At 41.2% G+C, this 25,228-nt stretch overlaps 1 protein-coding gene across 2 annotated transcripts; it reads left to right on the forward strand.

The window, feature by feature from the left end:
• Positions 1 to 3,808: 3,808 nt before the first annotated feature.
• LOC146671168 (zinc finger CCCH domain-containing protein 7B-like) lies at positions 3,809 to 25,083 on the forward strand. Of its 2 annotated transcripts, XM_085403356.1 has the most exons (22): positions 3,905 to 4,036; positions 4,291 to 4,358; positions 4,479 to 4,515; positions 7,112 to 7,309; positions 8,712 to 8,870; positions 10,729 to 10,809; positions 10,938 to 10,980; positions 11,083 to 11,255; positions 12,594 to 13,197; positions 13,719 to 13,780; positions 13,872 to 13,965; positions 14,142 to 14,303; positions 15,325 to 15,539; positions 16,212 to 16,312; positions 16,455 to 16,636; positions 17,088 to 17,173; positions 17,763 to 17,923; positions 18,845 to 18,950; positions 21,274 to 21,382; positions 21,535 to 21,671; positions 21,793 to 21,962; positions 22,703 to 25,082. In XM_085403356.1, exons 2-22 carry the CDS (start codon positions 4,300 to 4,302, stop codon positions 22,881 to 22,883), a joined length of 3,120 nt encoding a protein of 1,039 aa, XP_085259482.1. In that variant the 5' UTR covers positions 3,905 to 4,036; positions 4,291 to 4,299; the 3' UTR covers positions 22,884 to 25,082. The 2 variants fall into 2 exon arrangements, with proteins under 2 accessions (XP_085259481.1, XP_085259482.1); XM_085403355.1 differs by lacking the exon at positions 4,479 to 4,515 and having other exon boundaries at positions 3,809 to 4,036; positions 22,703 to 25,083.
• Positions 25,084 to 25,228: the final 145 nt, after the last annotated feature.

Below are 25,228 nucleotides of genomic sequence, written 5' to 3' on the forward strand. Positions count from 1 at the left end.
TATTCAATATCGCTTCTTCCCTTGTTATCAGTGCCACCGTCTCCAAACTAAACATCATAGCAGGTCTCACTACCATCTGAATGGTGATTTTGCATATCTTTATGATCACCAGAAACTTTAAACTCGGAGTTATGAACACTTATGCCTGCATGTGATTGTGTGTGTCCTCAGTCATGAGGTCAAACTGCACGTTTTCTCCTCTGAGGGCTGCCTTTGTAATTTCAGACACTTGTAGGTGCCATACAGCAGTGTGATGGTGGGCCTCTTTCTGATATATTCCAGATGTGTATGGGGGTGAAGACGAGTCAACAAATGGCATAGCGGGTAGGTCTTTGGCATTATGCCAAAGACCTACCCGCTATGCCTGCTGGCATATTTATGCAGGCTTTGTCAAACTGCTTTTATTCTTGTGGATGTCAGAGCTGGTAGGCCCTAGCTCGTTAAGTTAAATATGTCCAGAGCCTGTGATGCGCTAAAGGGCAGCAGTTTTATTTCAATGGAGATCAGAGGTCATCTCCTTCTATTTGTCACACTTACAGGATATGATCATGTGATTCATCATCTCTTGACTGTGCTGATCTGCTCTGCTAAACGCAAAATTTCCTTCTGTGTGCTGTGACTGTGCGGACTCAGGAAATATTATGGTACCCATAGTTGTGTGATTTTAGTTCAATTTTTGTCTTAGTGCTTAAAAGGTTTAAAATACCTTACAAATATAAGATGAACCGTTAGTTAATCATCAGTTTATCACAGTATTATATAGGTATCCTTGTTGTCCTTGCTGTTTTTAGTCTGAAGCATGCCTTCTCACCAACACTACAGCACTTTACCAGCTTCTGATTGGCTCATTCAATCATTTCTTCCCCTCCAAAATGGTGCTGTTTCATCTATCTAACACTTTTTTCATCACCACCTCATGCATCCATGTAGTTTGACCGCATAACAGAAATTAAACCATTTATAACGATTTTGTAAAGTGAAATGTAGTACATTCAGATTAAACTAAGAACCATTTTTTATGCTCAAACTTGATCATCTCCTTTACAAACAGGTTTGACAGGTTTCCAGTGCAGCAGGCAAAGTGGGGCGCAACAACCTTGCTTTTGGTTGTTAAAATATTATCATATTACCAAAATAAAACCCCTCTGAATTTTATTTTGTATAGTTATGCCTGTAAAGAAATTATGTATCATGGTTTGTATTTTTTATTGTATGCAAATACCATGTGAGTTAGAGTAAATCAAACAATATCAGCTTTATTTATACATCAGCTTAATGCCAGTTCATATCATTATTTCTAAATATTATTGAAGTGTTTCATACACTAAATTAAAAAATGTAGGGGGAAATACAGCAAAGATTGCGATGTGAGTAAAAAAAGGAAAAGAGGGGTCTAGTAAACTGGGAATAAATGTGAATGTTTTGTATAATACAGTAATTCAGTTTATTTAAGATAGCTTTTTAAAAGACGTGACAGTGCTTATACATTTGTATCTGTTCTCTAATTTCTAAAAATGTCAAATTTGAATTGATAACTCCATCATTTTAAGTCCAGTTTACATATACTGTGCCACACCTCAGGCTTTTCTTCCTATTTCCCTCCCTTAAGAATGGCTTCTTGACAGCCTTTTCACACTGAAACCATTTCTGATGACGCTTCAGTGAACAGTAAATGAATCAGCTGAAGGTTCAGGTATCAGGTCTTTGCTAGATTTCGCCTAATTCTTAAGCTGCTTCTTCTTTTGTGCTCCACTTCTCCTGTCTTATCAGATGTTTTAAGGACACACTGGACATCATGCTGAGATAATCACCTTGGTAATGGATAAATACAATTTTATATAGAATAGAATAGAATAGAATTCAACTTTATTGTCATTGCACATGCACAGGTACAGGGCAACGAAATGCAGTTTGCATCCATCCAGAAGTGCTTTAGTGATATAGATATATTACAATATATATTAGCAATAATATAGATATGTAAGTATATTACAGAAATGGGTCTATTATGGTATGTTATAATGTACACGGTATTAAGTATGTTGTGAATATTCTATAACTATAAGTATGTACAGGCTGTAGTGAGTACAAGCTATGTACAGGCTATGAACAGGATATAAATATGAAAAACTATACAGAATATGAAATAAATAACTTTACAGAAATCTGAGATATACAGCTATACAGAAATGGGAACTATGCAAGTTGTAAACAGTTGTAGGGTTAAAAATTATCGAATGTACAGAATGATTATTTACACAGAGCTATACAGTAGTGCAGTTAAGATAAGTGAGGGTGTAGATAGTTTCTACAGAGGCTATATAAAGTGCTAGTGGTTGTGAGTGGTGGTTCAGTCCATGTTATTATTGTGTGTTTGAGGGTACAGTTGTCCATTGTGTGTGTGTGTATGTTCAGTCCATGTGTTAATGTGGGTCAGATGTCAGGAGGCAGAGTTCAGGAGTCTGACAGCTGTGGGGAAGAAGCTGTTCCGGTACCTGGTGGTCTTAGTCCAGAGGCTCCTGTGGCGCCTCCCAGAGGGCAGGAGGGTGAAGAGTCCATGTGATGGGTGACTGGGGTCTTTGATGATTTTCCCAGCCCTTTTCAGACACCGCTTCCTGTAGATGTGTTTTATGGCAGGAAGTGGTGCTCCGGCGAAGCGCTGGGCAGTTTTCACGACCCTCTGCAACGCCTTCCGGTCCGAGGCAGAGCAGTTCCCGTACCAGACTGTTATACAGTTGGTCAGGATGCTCTCGATGGTGCAACGATAGAAGTTCACCAGGATGTCTGAGGACAGGTGGTTCTTCCTCAGAGTCCTCAAGAAGAAGAGGCGCTGGTGAGCCTTCTTGACCAGCTTGGAGCAGTTGGTCGTCCAGGTGAGATCCTCGGAGATGTGGACTCCCAGGAACTTGAAGCTGCTCACACGCTCCACAGCCGTCCCCTTAATGTGGATGGGTGGATGTGGGTCAGCATTCCTCCTGTAGTCCACGATGAGCTCCTTGGTCTTCTCGGTGTTAAGCAGCAGGTTGTTTCTGTCGCACCACTCAGCCAGACGATCCACCTACTCCCTGTAGGCGGCCTCATCGTTGTCACTGATGAGGCCAATCACCATGGTGTCATCTGCAAACTTAATGATGGTGTTGGAACCATCAGCAGGTCTGCAGTCGTGGGTGAAGAGGGAGTAGAGGAAAGGGCTCATCACACAGCCTTGTGGTACACCGGTGTTCATCGTGATTGTAGATGAACAGTGGTTATCTGTCAAACTGTTTGTTTTTTTGGTTTTTTTTGTAGATTCAACTAAAGAAATGTGAACAAATTGTGTTTTTTGTTGTTGTTTAAAATGTAAAAATATAAAATTGGTTCTCTTCTAACTTGTCTGCTCTTGAGTTAAGTGCCTTTTTAATATTTGAATGATTCAAAGATCAGAGTTCAGTCGGTTAACAATCAACAACAACGCTCCTGTAAACATGGTCACATACAAAACTGAAACGAAAGAAAAAGCAGCCAAAGAAGACCTTTGAAAGACCCACAGAAAGCCCGGATACCTGGTGCTCAAGAGCACTTAAAAAATGAGAAGGTCCGACTGCTTGTGCAAAATCAAACGAAATCAAGGGTGGCTCAAAATTTTTGCACAGCACTGTATTTATCTACCAATTAATCGAGTTAATATTTTTGTAATGTAAACAGCACGGCACTGCTGTCTTCCTCGCAGGCCGCACTAAACAAACGCCGCCAGGTCTCCGAGGGTCACGATGACGACCTGAGCGCTGGTTGGCCGCGCGCTTGTGACGCATGGGCGCTTGTCGTGTCACGTGACTGCAGCCTGTAACGGGGAGGAGGTCTGCAGCTGTCTGGATGTACTCAGGCTGCAGAGAATCGAAACTTATCCGAGGAGAGGGAAGTGTCGGGCGGTTACAAACGAAACCTCCTCGGGGTTTGCTCCTGTCAAAGTCTCTCCGTCTTCGTCCGGAAACAGCATGGCACACGTTTAAACTTTGCTTCGGCTCAATGAACTTCCTGGCTTCCTCTTCTTCTACTGGTAGGTGTGTCCGATGCTGGCCCAGGCTGGTCTCACAAACGGCCTCGCGTGCTGGATGTTTGCGCCAGTGATAAACGGTGAATGAGGCTGAATGTGGGAGTGTTTATAGAGGCTTGTAGTTCTTTTCGACTACTTTCAAAGGAAGCGGGTGTATCGAAGAGTAGCTCTGATACACCCACTGTCACAGCCACTGTCACTGAAGTTGGTATTTCCTCCTAATCCCTCTCCGTTTGTCTGTGTGTCTCCCACTCCAGTGGACAAACATGGACCCTGGCCGAGAGAAACGCAAGGAGGAGATAAACAAAGCTCTGGCTTTTATACAGTAAGATCATTTTAATTTTTATCTGAGCGCACCCAGACAGAAAGTGAAACTGTCCCTGGGTTACTCACGCCTCACAGCCTAGCTGTGTCATTACGATTTTAACAAGTTCCTCTGCTCTAGGTCTTCCCTGGCCTATCCTGACCCCGACGGCTATCAGGTAGTGCTAATGCTGTTATGTGCTTTTGCTTTTTATGCCCTGTGCATAAAAAGGGCAGCTGGCCCTGTGCATGCTTTGGTGTGAAGCACTCTGTCCTTTTTGCTACCTTCCTTCTTTCTATTCCTGGCTCTATGTAAAATCAAGCGCCGGATAGCTTTCTTTTGACTCTTTATAATCTTCCCCCATTACTCAGTTCAGTCCATGTTTGCTCGCTATTAACGTTTATTGACCGTTGACTGTTGAAGAAACAAACCACATCCCCACTCTACACCTCCAGAACAATGCATAAACCCCACAGGGAAACCTGTAGACTCAGGGGTTCCAGCTTGAATACCATTAAACAGTGCACCTTTGTCTCTGTTACATCTCATGCAAGTGTCAGAAATCTAAAGGCAAAGTTGTGGAGTTCTGCAGCTGTCTTGTAGGTTGTGTTGATCCATCTGCTGTGTAACATCATAGTTGTGGGTTTCAGTTGAACCCAGTCCTCTTCATATAATAATTCTGCACTCAGAAAACAGAGTAATTTTCTATAAAACATGCAGCAGTATGCGATGAACCATTGGTAGTTAATCTTGGTTATGTGTAGGGCTGCTCGATTATGGCAAAAATGATAATCACGATTATTTTCACTGAAATTGAGATCACGATTATTTGATGATATTTATTTAACCCTTTAAGACCTACTATAGAACCAAGTCCACCAGAGCTTATATATATATATATATATATATATTTTACATGCTGTAGTGCCATTTGTGGGAGCATTTCAAGTTGCTATACATCAATACAACTGTTATAGCCCATATTTTAATAATATGTATGCATTAAGTCCATAGTAATTACATAAATTGCAAAAAAGTGCAATAAACTACAAAAAAAATTGAAAATCGCTTTTGTTTTGTTTACATATATTTCTACTTGGAGAAATTTAAGAGGTTTATCCCTCAAAACTTTAAATACAATAAAGTTGCAAAAAATAGTTTCCCACCACAAGAAATTTATTTTGAGTGTCTTCATAGTTTTATTTTGGAGATACAGCAATTTTTATATACTGCAGGAAAAACAAAAAATAATCCTATGATGCAAATTTGCAAAGAAAACAGCAGGTGCATCATTTCACTGTGGGAAGGGTTACGAACAGCTGATAGGAACGGCAAAGCATGTTTCTGGAATATTATGTTTTTGTTCCTGCAAGCGCTTTTTATGCAATTTTTGCAAAGCTATATGTGGAACGAAACCGTGACCGAGGACAAGCTGATGGCATCAGATGTAAGTACAACTCCTCCGGTTTCATATGCAAAACAAATTATTGCGCTAGCTTACACGGTTCAGGTTCTACAGGGATTTAACAATAGTTACGCAAAACGGAGCGTGCTGCTCTGACCGGCTTTAAAGGGTTAACAATGACTTTAAAAAAATAATATAAAATAGTGTGCAACACCACTGAAGTTTTTTTTTTTTTTAAACTCTTTTCAACCAACGGCAGTCACTCTCCAAATAACTTCTGCTTAGCTTTCCGAGCTTCCCTCGGGTCCTCTTAATCAGCGGTCTCCAACCTTTTTTGCGCCACGGACCGGTTTATGCCCGACAATATTTTCACGGACCGGCCTTTAAGGTGTCGCGGATAAATGAGGGAGGGGCTAATAATCGGCTCAGTCATTTTTAATGATCGTTGAAAGCCCAGATCGTAATCGTGATTAAAATTCGATTAATTGAGCAGCCCTAGTTATGTGCAGTCCTAAGTGCACAGCATGATTGTAGAACCACCTTTAGCAGCGATGACTTGGAGCTCTGGGTTTCTGTATGACTTTATCAGTTATGGAGGAATTTTGGCCCACTTTTCTTTACAACTTTGCTTCAGTCTGGTGATTCTGATCCTTCTGAACCATAGTTGTTCAACCTTTTTCTAATTGTACTGTCATGAACTTTAACATTTAAGGTGCGAACCGAGGCCTGTAGAGTCTGCGCTGCAACTCTTGGGGCTTTTGTATTTTCTCTGAGCATTGCACAATCTGACCTTGGGTTGAAGTTGTCGGGACTTCCACTCCTGAGAAGATTACTATTTATCTTAAAGCTTTCCTGCTTGTGAATGATCTTTCTCACTGCAAAGTGATGGACTTCAAAATGTTTGGAAAAGCATTTTGAAGTCCAATGATCCAGACCAGCAACCTGACAAAACTTCTGCTTTTATAGATTTGCTCACACTTGCTGAAAACCAGTTAATCAGCTACATTTGATTAGCAGCACCCAGATTGATTCCCGATGGGCCATTTTTGCACAGTGACTCCATAACTCTATGAAAAGTGAAATGTATTTTGGAGAAATGTCTCTACATATGAGAAAGAGTGATAATAAGTTATATATGATTTAACATAAACCAAATGAATTGTAAACACATTCAACATTTTCTAATGCAGTTTAAACTCCTGCTTAGAATAGTATTAAAATACTATACTAACCCCCTTAATGTAAATACGTGCATGTCAATATTAAGGTGGACCTTAAAAACATAATGTAACTTACAAGACGTTAGCGCAGGTCCGCATAGGTTAAAAAAAAAGCTTGTTATTCCTTTCTTTTCTTTTGCTCCTCACAGGACTTCCTGACCCAGTTAGTGTGCAACCTGCTCGATGAGGGCAACGCCTTCTTCAGGGATGGCCAGTGCGAGCAGGCTGTCAAAGAATTCAGCGAAGGCTTGAATGTGTCATGCTACGCTGAAACAGAGGAGATCAAGATCCCCGAAGCTTTGCTCGAGAGCCTGTATGTCAACCGGGCGGCTGCCTACCACAGTTTGGTGAGATAACGTTTGATCTTGTGTCTGTGCAGCGTTCTGGGTATAGGAATGAAGTGGGGCAGGTTAACGTCTCATGCTGTGAGATCTCACGATGAAGTTCTAGTATAGCAGCATGTGTAATACATATAAGGCTTATCTACCTCACTATGTAAGGGAGTGAGGGTTTTTTTTCTTTTTCTTTTCCATAGCTGAGACATTTTGAAACAAACGCTTGTGAGGAATTCTCCTCCACACCTAAATGTGCATGAGCCACATAAAAGTGGATCAACCTGAAATGATTGTTGATTGAACCTGAGCTTTTAATATCTATTGAGTGGTTAGTTGATAACATCTATATTTTCTACTTTAACAAAAACCAATTGTAAACATTCTTAAACATGAACTCCATGGCTCTTCCTCCACTGTGCTCCAGACTCACGTTCTCTGCTGGTGGCTGGATTGTCTTGAGTAGCTCCCCTATTCACAAGGTGTCACCACAGAAGATGGATTAGATTTCATGCTGGACGTCCTTCTCGACACAGCTTTTTTTGTTGGGTTTATGCCTCCTTCTGGTCTTTAACTGGAAGTCTTTCACACATTAGGTGAATGTGTTAACCAGGTTGGGATCATCAAACCGCATTTTGTTGATATTTTTTGAGGTATCAAAATTCATCATTAAGGGGACAACAGAGGTCTCCAAATGGTCCAAACACACAATAAAATTCATGCCCAGGCGGTTTCAGGCTGTCCTGCTTGAATATGCTACTGTAGCGGCCCAGAGGTCTGTGACATGCACGTGTCCACGAATATCCAGCCAAGCCCAGCAGTGTTTACCATTAGTCAGCACAGATATTGCCAAATCTATGCATGTGTGATTACAAAGGCTAATAATAGATGATTTAGTTGATGTCTACTTTTGTGGAAATTATCCCTGTTTTTGGAAGAAAAAAATGCAAAAATCAAATGCTTGAGCAACACTGGAGCATGGAACATCTAATTTAATCTTTAACAAAGCCTACAGCGGTATTAAGAAGAAAAGGTAGAAATCCATTGTAGTGGCTATTCTTCCTGTAGCGCATAACTTGGATTTACCATTCTATATAACTGAGGCTATCCTGAACCTCCCACCCCTCACACTTGATTTATGAAACCACTTATAAAAACAGATCTGTTCTGATTTACTGCCTCTAATATGTAAACATCACTAAATCATTCAGATGTGTTTGTCTGCATTCAAGGCCGCAGAGCCTTTGACCTGCATACCAGTGAAGTGCTCCATAGCAGCTACACACAGTTTAAACCAAGAGACTGTGATTTCTTCACCTTGTAGAGTCTTACTTAAAGCTAGATGGGAAAAGGAAGTAAAGAATTGATGGTATATTACTTTGATTTCTTTTGTGTGTTTCTCTCATGTTTTCCACAGGGGGAGTATGAACAAGGTGTGCTGGACTGCAACAGTGCTCTGGAGGTGTGCAAAGACAGCCGCAGAGCGCTGTACAAGAAGGCCCTTTGTTTGAAGGGGCTTGGAAAGTATAAGGAGGCCTACGATTGCAGCGCCAGCTATCTGCTCATTAACCCTCAGGTGAAGGATGGACAGAAATGGGAGAGTTTATGCTGATAGTCTTATATTGGAAGCAGTCAGATAAATCAAACTTTATTAAACTCATTCTTTTTGCTTCCTCCACTTCTGTACCATTGATTCATTAATGTTGAATTCTCTGGCAGCTGCTCTATTCCCATGTTGTTGCAGTATATTAATGACTAACCTCGTATTGTGGATGGATTATCTCAGTTGTTCTCCTGACTGAAGATTGGTCCTTTTACAGCATCCTGCCATGCGATTGCATTTGTCTCTAACCATGAGGAACCTTAACGTTAACTTTTATAAGTGGAAAAGTGTTAGTGTTCGTCCTCCAGCTTCACTGTTTATGTTATGCTAACATAGCTGTGTCGCTAGCGATCACGTAGCACATCATTATATACCAGCTAGCCCAACTTCAGTAACCCTACAAACGTCACTGCTGTTTAGTTTCCTGTCTTCATTTATGTTGGAAGTGATAGCAGAGCTGTACGTTTGATTTGTTTCAGAAATCTCTCAGTCAGAACATGCTATATCATGCTTAGGTAACTAGCGAGCTAACTTCCGCTAGCTTCCTGCTAACTTCTAACTCCGTTAAATGTAATACATTTTGTTTTCATGGATGCCTGGAAGTTAAACTTCATAGTTACACCTGGTAAAGCAGCAATGCTGATCGTTTTATTAAAGATGAAAGAATTTAGACAGTTTTTAACTCTCAGTGATGCTGCAGTGTTCGTTTGAACTGAGGATTACGGAGTTTAGGACCCAGATTACTCCCAGATTTAAGAGCATCTTAGTCCGACAATAACGATGGCCGCTTGCATGTTCTGCAAAAAAATGTGCTTTGTTGTGTATCTGACGGACAAACACCAAACCAGTTCCACATCACGGAAGTTGCACCATTTTTACAAACCAATTCTGGTTCATCTGTTTCACTCAACAATCGGCCATGTGCGTATGAAAACAAAGGCACTGCGCATGCGCGTTCTATTCATATTCTATCTCGATATTTCATTTTCCTATCGTTGCCTAACATTATACCGGTATTACCGTGAACGGTATAATATGGCCCAGCCCTATATTAATATTCCAAAGGCATATGATGAAAGGTGCTTTATCATAGCAAATGTTTGAAGTATGAAAATCTGGAATGAGAAATCCAAACGTTTATCCAATTCCTTTTGTCCCTCTGTGGGGGGATACTCCCACTAGGTTTATATCTGGGACTCTCCACCATTTGACCTTAGAACTGAAGAAGCTTCTCGGATGAGAGGTGAAACGTCTTCAAGTAACTTAAAGAAGTCCAGACGCTTTTCTTTGCAAGCTCCTTTGACCTTAGCAAATAATGAATTTTAAATAGTATCTTCAGACACTTTGTAACTACAGCCTGTCACAAAAACACATCCCCAATTCTTAGTGAAAATAAAATAACAACAAGGTGATTCCCAAATTTTGCTAATTAACAACTAGCAAAGACACAGGACCTGAGAGATGTCCCCAAGTCTTAGCCCTGTGACATACTGGTGTCCAGGATGTAAGTGGAAGAAAATTGCTGCATCTTTAAATCCCTGTTAATGTGTATGGAGGAGGTCAGGAGAGAGATTTCATCACATTCCTTTTTTCATTCATGTTTAGTAAAATTTAATCAGTTGTCTGCATTTCCATTCATTTAATTTTTATTTAAAAAAAAATGAAGGCATCCAATCGAAGGAATGCATTTTTTTCCATAACTGAAACGATGAATACTTTTTAACAAGATGAGATAAACTTATCTGTGTCTCAGTCTCGGTGTTGTTCATCGCATATATGTTAATTGTAGCTTGGAGCATATCAGTAAATCCATTCGTTTACCTGTTGGCAGGACCAACAGGTGAATGAGCTCGCACAGGAACTGGCAAACCATCTAGGACTGAAGATTCGAAAACCTTACGTCAGCGCAAAGGTGTGTAAATGTTTAAATCTGGTTCATTGTGGGTTGTAGGACTTTATCAGCCTTCAGCTTAGTCATAGTCAGACAGGACACAGTCATTTTATCAAAAATCTGACAGCGATTTATGTTCTTCTCTCCAGATGTCAGGCGGTAATGTAGAAAATGGTAATGGCGTTGCACCAGGTGGGAATTTTGACATTTGTGGCTCTGTTACTCTCTGTTCTTGATCATTTTGTACACAAACACAAGAATGGTCCAAGTAAATGCACTTCTGTTCCTTTTTAGTCAACTTCCCCAGCGTGCCTCAGTCCTCATTTCCTTCCACACCTACCAGCTGCAGCACACCTACTAACTCTGCAGTACCTGAAAGGTCGGGCACTATCGAGGACTCCGAGCTGATGGGAGATGACATAGACAGTCTGCTGGACTGTGTTTCTACTGAGCCGGAAACAGCTGAGGTAAACTCCAAGTGCTGTGTTTTTTTTCCTTTCAGAACAGCGGACTAACTTTTGTTGCTGATGATGGAAGATGATGTTTGAGTGATATAAGTGCTCAAATGTTTCATTTGAGTGAAAATCAGACACGGTTTACTTCTTGTTTTGAGCAGCTCACCCAACACAGGGAATTCTGTTTACCTTTTACCTCTTTCAAGGCAAAGTATGGTGAGTCCTTGATGAGGTCTGAGTGAAATGCAACAATACTTAGAAATTAAAGAAGAGTCTACTGAACACAGGCATATTTTTTTGTTTTGGAAGATTCAGTGTCAGTGGTTTTCTTACAGACACACAAAATATCAACAGATCTCCCTAACTTTTGTTATTTGTAGTTATTTATGTCAGTACTGTTTAAAAATAATCTTGTTTTATTGTCACAACAAAACATGGATTATTAGTTTATGCTCTGCTTGGATTGGCAGGTTGTTGAGGATGTGCCATTCCAAACTTATTGCCAATACATTTGGAAAGTTGCAGAGTGCCCTCTGGTGGACAACATTGGCAATTATAACATGTTCGAAAGGCGTTTCTCAGAATCTTGTTGGGGGGTTTGTAGGTGCTGATGCTGATATACCAGCAAAAAGCTCATTTTGTCCAATATATAATATATGTTTTTGTGAATATATCTGTTGGGCTGTAAGATATCTGCTAATGCTTGCAAGCCTCATCAATAAACTGCATGGGTGCAACTCCCAGTCACACATCTCCTAACTGGCTCTAAGTAACAGGTTACTAAAATAGTATAATTTCACTCAGCTAAACATCTTGGATAGTTTGTATCACGCAGTAGGATATATTTTTCAACAAATAATTCAATTTAAAATGCTCCAAAATGCATTAGAAGACACCAATCTGCTACAATCTCTGTGCCAGGATACCTGTCAATCAAAGCAACCCCCTTCTCTAACCTCCAGTATCTAGATGGGGAAGAAATTATATTTCAGGGGCAAGCAGGGCCACTTTATGCCTCCTTTTAAACACACCCCTGCTTGGAAGATTAGAAACAAGCTGTCAAAACAGTAGTAGTTGCTAACATAACTTGGGGACAGAAATGATGAAGTAAAACTAACAAGCTAATAGGCATCAAGGACTTTATAGAGTCAGGTGATTCCCCTTTGTGCATAGTGGTTTTATTGATCCATTACTTAGGCCAAAATATTGATTAATGCAGTATTGTATATGGGTTATTTACCAGCTGTGTCGGCCAGCATCCATTCCAACTTTCATGTTTAATTATCCAGTTGAGGCATTGTCATGTTTTGCTTATGTTTTTTTTTTACATCCTGCCTCCTTTCTTGACAGGACGTATTCTCAGTGCCCAGCGGGACATCCACTTGCACACAAAGAGGCCCATCTGTCCTGCCCGCACCGACACCCCAACTACCCCCGGCCTTTTTCAGCTCAGCCGTTAACCAACTCAACTCCTTGGACTCCTTTTCTGGTTCTGGGCTCGGCACCTCAGCTGCTACACTGGATATCCTAGACGACCTCTCGACCTCTGAAAAAGGTGGTGTTGCAGATGCTTCAAACTTACTACTGACCCCTACGAAGCTGGACGGTCTGGACGGTCTTGATTCCCTCGATTCCCTCGATTCTCTCGATGACGCCTTGGATAAGATGCCGAGGGCTGCTGCTGCTGAAGAAGTTATCGAGGCCAAAACAGAGCTGGATGTAGGAGAAAAGTCTCTTGATGAGCTGCTAGATGAACTAGATCCCTTAGAGACACTCTCTAATCCAAGCAGCCAGGGCGATCATGTCTCTAAAATTAGGAATAGATCCATGGACCGGCTTGACTCCCTTGATTCCTTGGACTCATTTTCCTCGATAGAGGGTGTTAGAGTAGTTTCGTCAGCAGTCTTAGTCGGGGGGTCTGGCCTGGACTCGCTCTCCGATTTCAACTCAGCAGGTGACTATGATTTATATCTGGCTTATTATAAGGGATGCTTTTTTGCTCAAACATCCACCGATATACACCGATTTGTATGATTCACATGCCCATTTAAAGATATTCAGAAAGGCTGAAGAACAGTTATTATTTAGTAATAATTGAAGCAGTCTGACCATTCTCCCCAGGGATTAACGAAGCATTTTCTCCCAAAGAACTGGCCGGATGTTATCTCTTTCTCATACCACTCTCTGTAAACCTTACAGATGGTTGCATAGAAAAATCCCAGCAGATCGGCTGATTCTGAAACATTCAAACCTGCCACATTTAAATCCTAAAGCTGAGTTTGAACTTCAGCCATGTCTGTGAGCCTAAATGCATCAGGTTTCTGCCGTGTGATTATATGATAAATATTGACATTAGTGAGCAGCTGAACAGTTGTACCTAATGAAGTGGCCAGCTCCCCTTTAGCGTCTGAGGTTGGTGCTTCAGCCCTTTTACCTCATGCAGTTCATAATTTATGTTCTCTCCTTGCTCCTCAGGTATCTCAGGCTCTCATAGTATTGCGGCTCCAGTAATGCGATCTCCAAAAAATCATTACAAAGTAAGACTGATGATCAGGCTTGTGTTACGTTTTCTTTCCTTGTATCTTCCTTAGCATTAACTGATGTCTTATTCTTACCTTGGAAACAAAGGCGAAGGAAAACCAAAGGCCGGGTGCAGTGTATAACCCTCTGTCCTCCACCCATGAGTTCCTGCAGGCCTGCTCTGCTTGCTACCCTCGAGAAGGTATGGTAGGATTTGAGTGACATCAAAATGGTCCTGCTGCTTATCAGCTGGTGATGGTTTTACAGTGTGGGAAGTTTGATGCCCTGCTGTTCTCAGTGGAACTTTAAAAGAACTTGTTTTCCTCTTTAATGTTTGATCAATATGTATTGTGTATTTGTGCACTAATTCCTTCACAGGTGTAGGGATATATACTTACGTTCACAAGCCAGACCTGGTCCACAACTGTAAGAGAGACATTCTGCTATGCAGACTAAAAGCCGACCCCCCTTTAGACTGGACCAGAGTGCGACCGCTGCCCATACTGAAGGCCTTTGGTGGGCGATTTCTACTTTGCAAAGGTAAGGAGCTCAAGATCAAGGTCACGAGTCTCTTCTATTTTTCATAGTTATTTACTTATTATTGCAGATAAATATGTCTTTAATGGTAAAGTCTGAAAATGGTGACAATCATACATTTATAAGTTGTTGCCAGATAATCAACAATAAGGGACTAGTTTCCCACTTTTTCATTCATCAAGTTTAATTTCTTTTATGATTAAAAAATACAATTAATAAAATTTTATTATACCAATTCCCTTAATTGTCTGACCAGTCTATTGGAAGAGAGAAGAATATTTTAATACACATTTTATGTATTTATTTATCTTTATTTAACCAGGAAAATATGACTGTTGACTTTCAAAATTTCTGACCTGTCCTGTTCTGGCCAAGACTTGTATAAACTAGTAACACACATACAAATACACACAGAAAAACCCCACACAAGCCACATAACATACAGTTGATTTGAAAAATGTCTAAAAACATCAAAAATTTATAAACCTTCATTGTGAGTAAAGCCTGAAACATCAATAAAATTATTTTTCCTGTGCCAGAAACAAACAAGGGTGGTAATATTCAGGCAGAACATTTTCAGTAACTACATCCAAGTCATCTAAATTCCTTCAGTCAGACCAGTTCCTGAAGTTCAAGAGCAGCTGACTCATCACCATGTCTTTCCAAATATACGGGAATAGATTAGAGCTTACAGTCGTTTTAGTTTTCAAAGTCACCCCAGAGCACAGTTGGTTCTTCCAGAGATATTTTAAGGACTCAGTGTTTCTTGTTTCCATATTCCCTAACCAGGTGAGCATGTTTTGAAAACATTGAAAAATGTGATAAATTTGGGGAAAATTGTTCAGATTTTCTGTTAATTTGCTGCAGAGAGTTGAGAATGAGCCAGCTGTGGATTGCACACGAATACTGTGTGTGTGCCTGTTACTACACTTCAAATTTCTGTGCAGTGAAAGAAGGAAGGCAGTAAAACTCGCATACTTAGTGCGCTTATGTGAATGAAATGTGTGTTTTCTTATATTTCCAGAGTTGCTGAAGTCTGGAGAGCTGGGTGTGTGTAAGTATGGAGAGAAATGCACGTTTGCCTACAACCAGATGGAGATCGATGTTTGGACAGAGGAGAAGAAAGGGAGGCTGGACAGAACCCGACTGTTTGGCACAAAAGCTTTTAAACTGGACCCCGTGAGCAGCATCATATGCCTCCTACAGGAAAACAAAGGCACGTTCATGTTCCTCTGTCAGGTTAGTGCACGTGAGCTGTGTTTATTTGAAATCTCTGTTTTTCTCTTTGATAATGGAGCAGGGGTATAAAAGCTCTTTAACCTGATCGGATTAATGTTAAAGATTTACATGATGCATGCTGGAGTTTCTCCATTTGTTTTGTGTTTAAATGTTTAATCTGGAAACTTCAAAAGTACCACTTTCCATTTGTTCTTTTGAACTATGAGAGTTGAAAATGTGTGGCTACTAACCAATTTAAATGAACTATGGTACCCATTCTTCCAAGAGTGTTCAAATATTCAACCAGAATTATGCCAGAAGTTTGTTGATTGCTATCAAAAGTGTTGGCTGAGGTGCATCTTACTAAGGGACATTTAAACACAGATATCAGTGGTAATAATTTATATAACCACTTATAATTTGTATAATGTTAAACCTGTGTGAATTTGAAAAAAGGGGAGTTCAAAGACAATGCAGTTAAATCCAACGATAAGTGGATGTAAACTGCTGACTGTATGTTAGCCAATGCACACTATGTTTGTAATATTTGTGTCTGGATGTAGCACGCTTCCATCACGACAAATGTTCATTTCATTTCTAAGATGATCTTCTCCATCTTTCTCCCTTTGTTTCCGTCACCGGTCTCTCTTCCTTTCCTTTCAAAATCTTCGTCTTCCTGCCGTGTCTCTCCAGGCGTGCTATGACAGTAAACCGAGAATAATCAGTAAGCGCTTCCAAGACGATCAGACCATCTGCTCTAACTTGGATGTTCGCCACAACTTTGATGCTAATAAGTGAGTGTGCTTACAACATACGGGTCATTACAAGTCCTTGTTCTCTCACCCACTCTCACTTCTAATCCTGCACCAACTCTTTGCTCCGTATGCCTTCTCATCTGTCTCCATCACGCTTTCTTTTTCCCTCTGTGCCCATCAGGTGCTTGGCTTTCGTGGTGAGGACCCACAATGTGATTTACAAGAAGGTTCGCCCGTTGAGCATCCTGTGTCACATGGATCTGTGCAACCAAGCCATCCGGTACGGCTGTGTCAGAGAGGACAACTGCCACTACGCCCACTCTGTTATCGAGCTCAAAACCTGGAAGGTGCAGAGAGAAACAGGTGCCTGACAAATACTTTGCTTTACTGTTGTCATAGTACTGTTAATTACTGAGATCAAACTTAGAACAACAGATTGAGAGCTTGTGTGCTGAAATGATCTGAACCAAACCTGTGCTTTATAATAATGTCACACTATTATGTTTTAGTAGTAAGTGTTTAATTCATCATTTATATAGCATCACTCCTCCTTAGTATGCCATTTACAGCAGTGATGTAGTAGCAGTGTGAAAATTAAGTTGCACTGAAGAATTGTACTCAATGAAAATGATCTATACTATAAATAGAAATAATAAACAGTTAATTTCATTCATCGATGACAGAAAATCCATCGCGATCTGCCAGTATTTCCACTGTGGAAAACATTCACTGCCACAATATTCATTCAAAAAGTCCATCAAAGTGCACTGTTGTCCTGTAATCGTTCTCCTTCTTTATGCATTTTTATTTTCAGGTGTCAGCCCTGATGAGATTGTGAGAATATCCGCAAAGTATCATGACAAGCAGGAGCAAAACTCAAGCAAACAGAAAGGAAACAGAGTAAGAAGCATTGTGATGATCACTTTTATAGAAATAGTATTTTTCTTACTAACCCGTTCCAGTCTGGCTCTTCTTTAATGTTACTGTTATTATGTCTTTTATTGTATGTCTTGTATTATGCATGTCTTTTATCCTGTCTTCCTTCTCTCACCCCAACCGGTCGCAGCAGATGGCCACCCCTCCCTGAGCCTGGTTCTGCCGGAGGTTTCTTCCTGTTAAAAGGGAGTTTTTCCTTCCCACTGTCGCCAAAGTGCTTGCTCATAGGGGGTCATATGATTGTTGGGTTTTTCTCTGTATCTATGAAGCGCCTTGAGGCGACTTTTGTTGTGATTTGGCGCTATATAAATAAAATTGAATTGAATTGAGATGATGCTCTGTAAGGTGAATGTTTCATCTTGTCAACCATTCAGTAGATTTTGATATGAGGACGGTCATACTTATCATCAGTATGCTTGTAGTGGCCTGACAATGTGTGTGCGTTTGCGTTACTGCTGATACTAAATGCAGACTTCCATCCAGCAGCCTGTGACTTTATTTAACATTTCATCTGTGGACGAACGTCCCTTTTTTGTCATTTAAATTTAAACAGGTGCCTTTTGAAGGAGGTGGGAGCAAACCAGGAGGGGGAGGAGGTGCTGGGAAGAGTCTTAACATGCGGATGAAGTTTGCCTGCGGTCAGTGCTGGTTGGACGGCCTGATCAGTGAGCCAGACAAAGGCCTCAAGCACTGCGGTGCTAAAGCTAGACATGCGTGAGTAAAGTGAATACAGGTGCTCAGTTCCTGTACGAGTCTAGAGTTTTATTTTTAATATTTTATAATATTATGTCATATTAGGCGATCACTTCAGTGATTAAAACTTAATCATTGTCCAGTGCACCTCAACACAGCCAATTAAACTGTATTCAGACCTCCTGACCTTATGTGATTTTTCCCTCCAGGGTGTGTCTGGCAATGAATGAATGAATGAATGAATCACTGAAAGAGAAACATTTTTTGCACTGCAGCGACTTCTCTTGTATTTCAATTTTAACAGTAGAACCACCAGGGGGGGTCGCTTTGACCACGTCTTGCAACAACAGCATCAATAACAAGGAAGTCATTCAGCTCATTTTTCTCATATAAGAAATATTTAATTTTTTAAAAAACATTTAAGGTTAAGTTTTAGGATTTTTATTCATTTTGCAGTGATTTTTAATATTTCATTTTAGATCATAAAGGTAAAATATATAGAGTTTGCTAATAAGCAGCACACATTTTAATAAATACATTATTTTAAAGTACAACAGTGAAAGTTTATCACACAGTCCATGTTTTCTTTTCTTTTTGTCCCACACGCGGCAAAATTCACCATATGAAGAAAAAAAAACTATTAAAAAAGTCATAAATAAGAGATGTTGGACTTTTAATCTAACAGAGTTACATGAATTTTAAAATGCCGAGCAGTCAAAACACCCCGCTGGGCATTTTGTGTTGAAGAATTGTTTCACCAACCAATCGAATGATAATCCCTCAATGTCTGTCACTGCAATCAAACAGAAAGTGCTGTTTAACTGCAGATGCACTGCTCTTACAAAGGCACCTAAATGGACCCTTTACAGCTTTTCTCTTCCTCACCAGATAAATCCGCCAAAGCACGGAGCATATTTACAACGTTTTTGTCGTCACCTTCAGGTGGACTAAAGACAGGCGAGTGCTGCTGGTCAAGTCCCAAGAGAGAAGTAAATGGGTTCAGGTGCGACCACTGCCACACGCCAAGGATCTCCCTGCACAGTATTATGTAAGTCTGCACTTTAAAGCAGAAGGCATTTAAACCAAGGACTTGCATCATAGACATCATCCCTGCACTGATACAAATGAGGACTTCCCTCATCTTTGTTACATTATTTGGTGGCATTTGTAGCGTTCCAGTAGAGAAGTTGGATACTTTGTCTCACAAATGGCACTGTGCGTTGTTGGTTGAACAGTAATGTGTTCCCCCATCACTGCTTAATTTCTTAAAATTTCACTTGTCAGCAGTGTTGGGGAGTAACGGAATACATGTACCGCCGTTACGTACTTAGAATACAAAATATGAGTAACTGTATTCCGTTACAGTTACCGTTTAAAAAGGTGGTATTCAGAATACAGTTACTTTGTTGAAATAAATGGATTACACTGCGGTACTTTCCTGTTTCATTTTGTCGCGGGTCAGGACTGTTTGGGTTTTGTTTGACAGCTACGTTCTGTTGTTCCAGGCGGCAGCGCTACGGTTGCCATGGTTACAGGGTGACGCTCTCTCTCTCTGCGACTGTGTGTTTCCTGGGTGAGAGAGCGCCTTTTCGTTGTTGTTGTTGTTGTTGTTGTTGTGCTAAGCTAACAGGCAGAATGCTACAAGCATAGCTCTAAAGAATGTAGCATCATGGGCAGTGTAGTCCGTGTTGCAGGGAGAATGGACTGCCATACACGTTATGGGTCTGTGAGCGCGAGGAGGGAGAAAAAGGGGAGTGGAAAGGTACGAGTTGTCGTCGAGGAAAAACGGGAGCTGGAAGCATGTAAATATAATAATAACCACTTCAGCCAAGAAGAGAGCCTGACGAGCCCAGTTGTAAGTAAGCTATTAAGACTCGACTGTACACCGTGTTCGTGTTTTCCTCCGAAAACAATAAGTTCCGTTGGAGCAGTCTTTCAACGCCTCTCTCTGTCTCTCGCAAGAAAAATTGACCCACACAACAAAGTAAAGCTATTTTTCGGCTACGAGTCTGTTAGTTCTTGTCTTTGGGAGAAGCAACCTGTCACTGAACAGACTCTTCTGGTTGTTTATGGCCGTGTGCAGAGGATGCCCAGCATTGTCCATAATGTCCATCAGTTTCTTTAATGTCCTTTTCTCTGCCACTGTCACCAGAGTGTCCAGCTTCATGCCGACCACAGAGCTAGCCCTCCTGATCAGTTTCTCCAGCCTGGATGAGTCCCTCTTTGCTGTGCTGCTCCCCCAGCACACCACAGCATAGAAAAGTACTCCAGCAACCACCGACTGGTAAAACATCCTCAGGAGCTTCCTGCAGATGTTAAAAGACCTCAGCCTCCTGAGGAAGTACAGTCGGCTTTGGGCTTTTTTATACAGGTGCTCTGTGTTGCATGACCAGTCCAGTTTATTGTCCACCCACAGCCCGAGGTACTTGTACTTGTTGACCACCTCCACCTCCTCCCCCTCTATCTGAACCGGCAGTGGACCTGCTCTAGACCTCCCGAAGTCCACAACCAGTTCCTTAGTCTTTGAGGTGTTGAGTTGCAGGTGGTTTGTGTGACTCCATGCGACAAAGTTCCTCACCAGACTTCTGTACTCCTCTTCCTGATCATCCCAGATACACCCCATGATGGCCGTGTCATCTGCAAACTTCTGAATGTGGCATAATTCAGAGTTGTGGCAGAAGTCAGAGGTGTACAGGGTGAAGAGAAGAGGGGACAGCACAGTTCCCTGTGGTGCTCCTGTGCTGCTGACCACTGTGTCAGACGTGATGTCCTTCAGCCTGACGTACTGTGGTCTGTCGGTGAGGTAGTCGGAGATCCAAGCCACCAGGCAGGGGTCCACCTCCATCCTGTTCAGTTTTTCCTGAAGCATACAGGGCCGGATGGTATTAAAGGCACTGGAAAAGTCAAGAAACAGGATCCTGACCGTGCCTTTTCCCCCATCCAGGTGTGAGTGGGCTCTGTGTAGGAGGTACAGGATGGCATCCTCCACTCCGACACCCGCCTTGTATGCAAACTGTAGTGGGTCCTGGGCATGTTGTACCTGTGGTCGGAGGAGGTTGAGGAAGAGCCGCTCTAGAGTCTTCATAAGATGTGACGTCAGTGCCACCAGTCGGAATACGTTACTGTCATTGAGTAACGTAACGGAATACGTTACAGAATACATTTTGGGGCATGTATTCTGTATTCTGTAATGGAATACATTTTAAAAGTAACCTTCCCAACACTGCTTGTCAGTCATTATAAATTCTGATACCGATATATCAGCGAATAGCTATTATTGTCCGGGCAGGCTCTAGTGTTGATATTTCAAATGATGGGGAAGGGCGTCGTCTGCGATCGGTGTTTAACAGCGTGATGCTTTCTCCTGACAGATGTGTGCACAGATTTTGGAGAAGAGGAAATGTAGCTACTCTGGGGTCTGCACCTTTGCTCACAGCCCAGAGGAGAAGGACATGTGGATGTATATGAAAAATAATGACTGTAAGTTACTAAAAGCAGCCAACGCTATTTGGTTTGATTGGAAAAATAAAGGAAGCACTTCTTATCTGCATGAGGAGGGAAGTGCAGTTTGTACGAGAAGAGGTCCACTCACTGAATGTCCTCTCAGTGATCTGATGTTTGTGTGCCTGTAGTGAAAGACATGCAGCAGATGTATGACATGTGGCTGGAATTAAGCGGTTATAATCGTCAAGCAGATGGATCCACGGTCAACCAGCCCAGCCCTGAGGAAAAATACATCACTATGCCCACTGATTATGCTGAGCCAATGGTGGGTTTCACTTTTCTCTCTTTGTTTCAACAAAGCAAAAGTCTGAAAATCTTAAAACTCCCATATTGTTCTTTCAGTTAGTAAGAAAAGATGAGAGTATTTCTTCCCGTCTTTATTTTAGAGTGGCTTTCACTGCCGCCTGTGTGGCAAACACAGTAACAGCGAGCGGCAGTGGCAGCAGCACATTTCCACCGAGAAGCACAAGGACAGAGTGTTCAGCTGCGAGGGAGAAGATGAAGCTCTGACGTGGAGCTACCGCTTCCCGGGTACACGCTTTGAACTGTGCTCCAAGTAAGAAATTTTCCTGGATCAGTTTGTACATGCAGACAATGAATAAAAGTGAGCTATTATGCTTTTTTTTTTTTTTTTTTTTTTTTTTTTTTTAATTTAATAAATGCAGAAATTAAGTCAGCATATGTACAAGTAATCAACTTGAGCCACTTCAGGCTTCAGTGTCTGTTTTAGTCCATTTTCTTTCCTACTCTTTGCTCTGATGAGGTCATAGAGAGGGGAAATCCCGAGTATGGTCATCTCAGGGACACATATGTGACTGTGACCACAGAGGCCCCACCCACTGTTTATGATGGACAGCCAATCAGAGAAAAAGCTGGCTTAAGTTGAGGATGAAAGGAGCTAAAACTGCTTGTTTCAGACAGAAGAAACTGACGGGCTGCACTAAGTCCACTGTGAACTGCAAATCATGCAAAACTACCTCAGTACAGTTTAAGAGTGAACATAAGTGAGAATAATAGATCCACTGTGTGAGGTGTAAATCACATGACCAGTTTGCAAAACCTGAGCTGTTGTAACAAACTGTGCAGCACAGGATATGAGGCGTTTGAGGACAGTACAGAGCTGTAGGTCACTTGTGTGCAGGAAGTATCCAGGTCCTAACATACAGAAGGACTCTCACACTTTATCATCCAGCAAAGATTAAGTTATAAAGTCTGCTGAGTGAGTGGACTAAATCGTATGGTAGTGTTTAGTTAAAGTAAAGCTCACAGCATAGTGTTTTATTTAATAACTGACAGGTTGGATGGCAGCTGTCCTGATGGTGCATGCTGTGACTACGCCCATAGCCCGGAGGAGCTCCAGGAGTGGATAGAGAGACGAGAGTTCTTACGACAAAAGCTGGCCAAAGCTAGGGAAGATATGCTCGTCATGCCTGATGAGGTCGACTTTGGAAAATACAACTTCCTGCTTCAGGACTAACAAGAATTTGACTTTGTGAGCCAATTTTGTAACTGCCAAACAGCATTTCAGTTTGTCAAGAGTTTTCAAATTAAAACCAACAGCAGCAGTTCACTCGAAGGCACATATATATTTAACAAACCTGAATTTAAAAAAGCGCATATTTTAATTTTCTTGTGACTTCACGGCGCTACATTCACAGCTCGTGTCTCTCCAGCCAAAACATTAACTGCACTGTGCTGTGAGCGTAAGGCTATGTGGTGCCACATTAAGAAAGAAAGAAAAAATGATCATCAGTGAAGATTTATAAAGGTTTCATATGCCATACCTGCAGCCTTCCTCGTGCCTTTGTTGTTTTACCTTCTGTTTGTGTTTTGCTCAATCAGGGAATGTTACTGAAGTGTGCCTTCATTGTGCAGTTCATTAAGAAAGGAGGTTTTCAAAACTTTCATTGTGCAATAAAATGTCCCCTATATGGCAAGCTGGCTTGTACTTCTGATTTGTACTCGTGCAAAGACAGCAGAGGTCCAATTTTGTGTTCTGTTTAATACATTTGAACTAATTGAGTGGTAAGGGAGTACTTGACCCCAATGACTATCTCAACCACGAAAGAATATCATTCCTTTGCCTTGAGATTCTTGGGTTGTTTTTGTAGTGTGCTTTGGATCATTGTGCATTTGCACTGTGGAGAGCTCTCTGATCACTTTTGTAGCATTTGTCTGAATCTGGGCAGAGAGTGTAACTCTGTACACGTCACCATTCATCCTGCAGCTTCTATAAGCAGTCATAGTATCAGTGAACGCTAGTAAACCAGTTATAGTGCTATCTGTATAAAATATACTGCCAAAAGCATTCAGTCACCCATCCAAATCATTGAATTCAGGTGTTTAAATCAATTGTATGGCCACAGGTTTATAAATTTCGCCACCTATTCATGCAGACTGCATTTATGAAAGAATGGGTCATCCTCAGGGGCTCAGTGAGTTCCAGGGTGGTCCTGTCATAGGATGCTATCTGTGCAACAAGTCCAGTCGTGAAATGTCCTTGCTGCTAAATATTCCACAGTCAGCTGTTAGTGGTGTTATAACAAAGTGGAAACGACTGGAAATGACAGCAACTCTACTATGAAGTGGTAGGACATGTAAAATCACAGAGTGTGTTCCGTGGATGCTGAGGCTTATAGAGCACAGACGTTGCCAATTTTCTGAAGAATCAACCGCTATAGTCCTCCAAACTTCATTTGACCTTTAGATTATGTCAAGAACAGTGCAGCCAGACCTTGATACAATGGGTTTTCATGACCAGGCAGCTGCGTCCAAGCTTTACATCACCAAACACAACAAACCGTCAGATTCAGTAGTATAAAGCACACACTGGACTCTAGAGCATAGACGATTCATGCTTATCCATATGGCAATCTGATGAATGATTCTGGATTTGGTGGATGTCAGGAGAACGGTACTTGTCTGGTTGCATTGTGCCAAGTCTAAAGTTTGGTAGAGGGGAGATTATAGAGCGAGTTTGGTGTGGAAGAAGTTGACTCTTCTGACCTCAACACAATCAAACACCTTTGGGATGAATTATAGCAGAGACTGAGAGGCAGACCTCATGGATGTACTTCTGGAAAAATGGTCAAAATTTCCCATAAACACTACTAAACCTGTGGAAAGTCTTCCCAGAAGAGCTGAAGCTGTTATAGCTGCAAAGGTGCAAAGGTATATGCACATGCCATAACATCCCGATCATGTTTGAAGGTAATGTGGTATTCTGTATCATTCTTGTACAAGTTCATCTTGTTTTCATCTGTTCATAGAATTTTCCAGAACTGTGAAGGCTCTTTTAGATGTTTTCTGCCAAAGTCTAATCTGTAACAAGTAGTTTTCACCTCATGATAAACTTTCTGTGTTTTTCATTCCTGAAAGCCTCTTTTGATTGTAAATTTGAACAATATGTCTGCCTCCTCATAAGTGTGCTGACTTGGTTAGATGTTGTGAAGTTGTTTTTGTTAACCATCGAAATAATTCTGCCCTCATGAACTTTAGCTACTTTAACATCTTCTGTGGTCTTTCAGACATTTTTACTTAGCTGGTCAGTGTATTTGTTCTTTTTAACAGTGCAACAGATTATTGATTTGGGGCTACTACTGATGTTTCTGCTGTGTATGTGATAGCTTTATTTTGATTTTTCAGCCAAATGAAAACCTCTTTCAGTTGAACTGCCCTTTATTTCGGTCTCGTATTTAGTTACCTATAAATGGAAATTCATCTCTTTATCTATACGCTTCATTTGTTGTGAAGTAAAAAGTAAAAGTCCTCAGCCGCCATGAAACTGATTGACAGCCTCAATATACAGGGAGTGCAGAATTA

The sequence above is a fragment of the Rhamphochromis longiceps genome, linkage group LG4 (assembly GCF_057381845.1).
Source record: "Rhamphochromis longiceps isolate RC_006_pf linkage group LG4, R_longiceps_female_GT1.1, whole genome shotgun sequence".
Taxonomy (NCBI): domain Eukaryota; kingdom Metazoa; phylum Chordata; class Actinopteri; order Cichliformes; family Cichlidae; genus Rhamphochromis; species Rhamphochromis longiceps.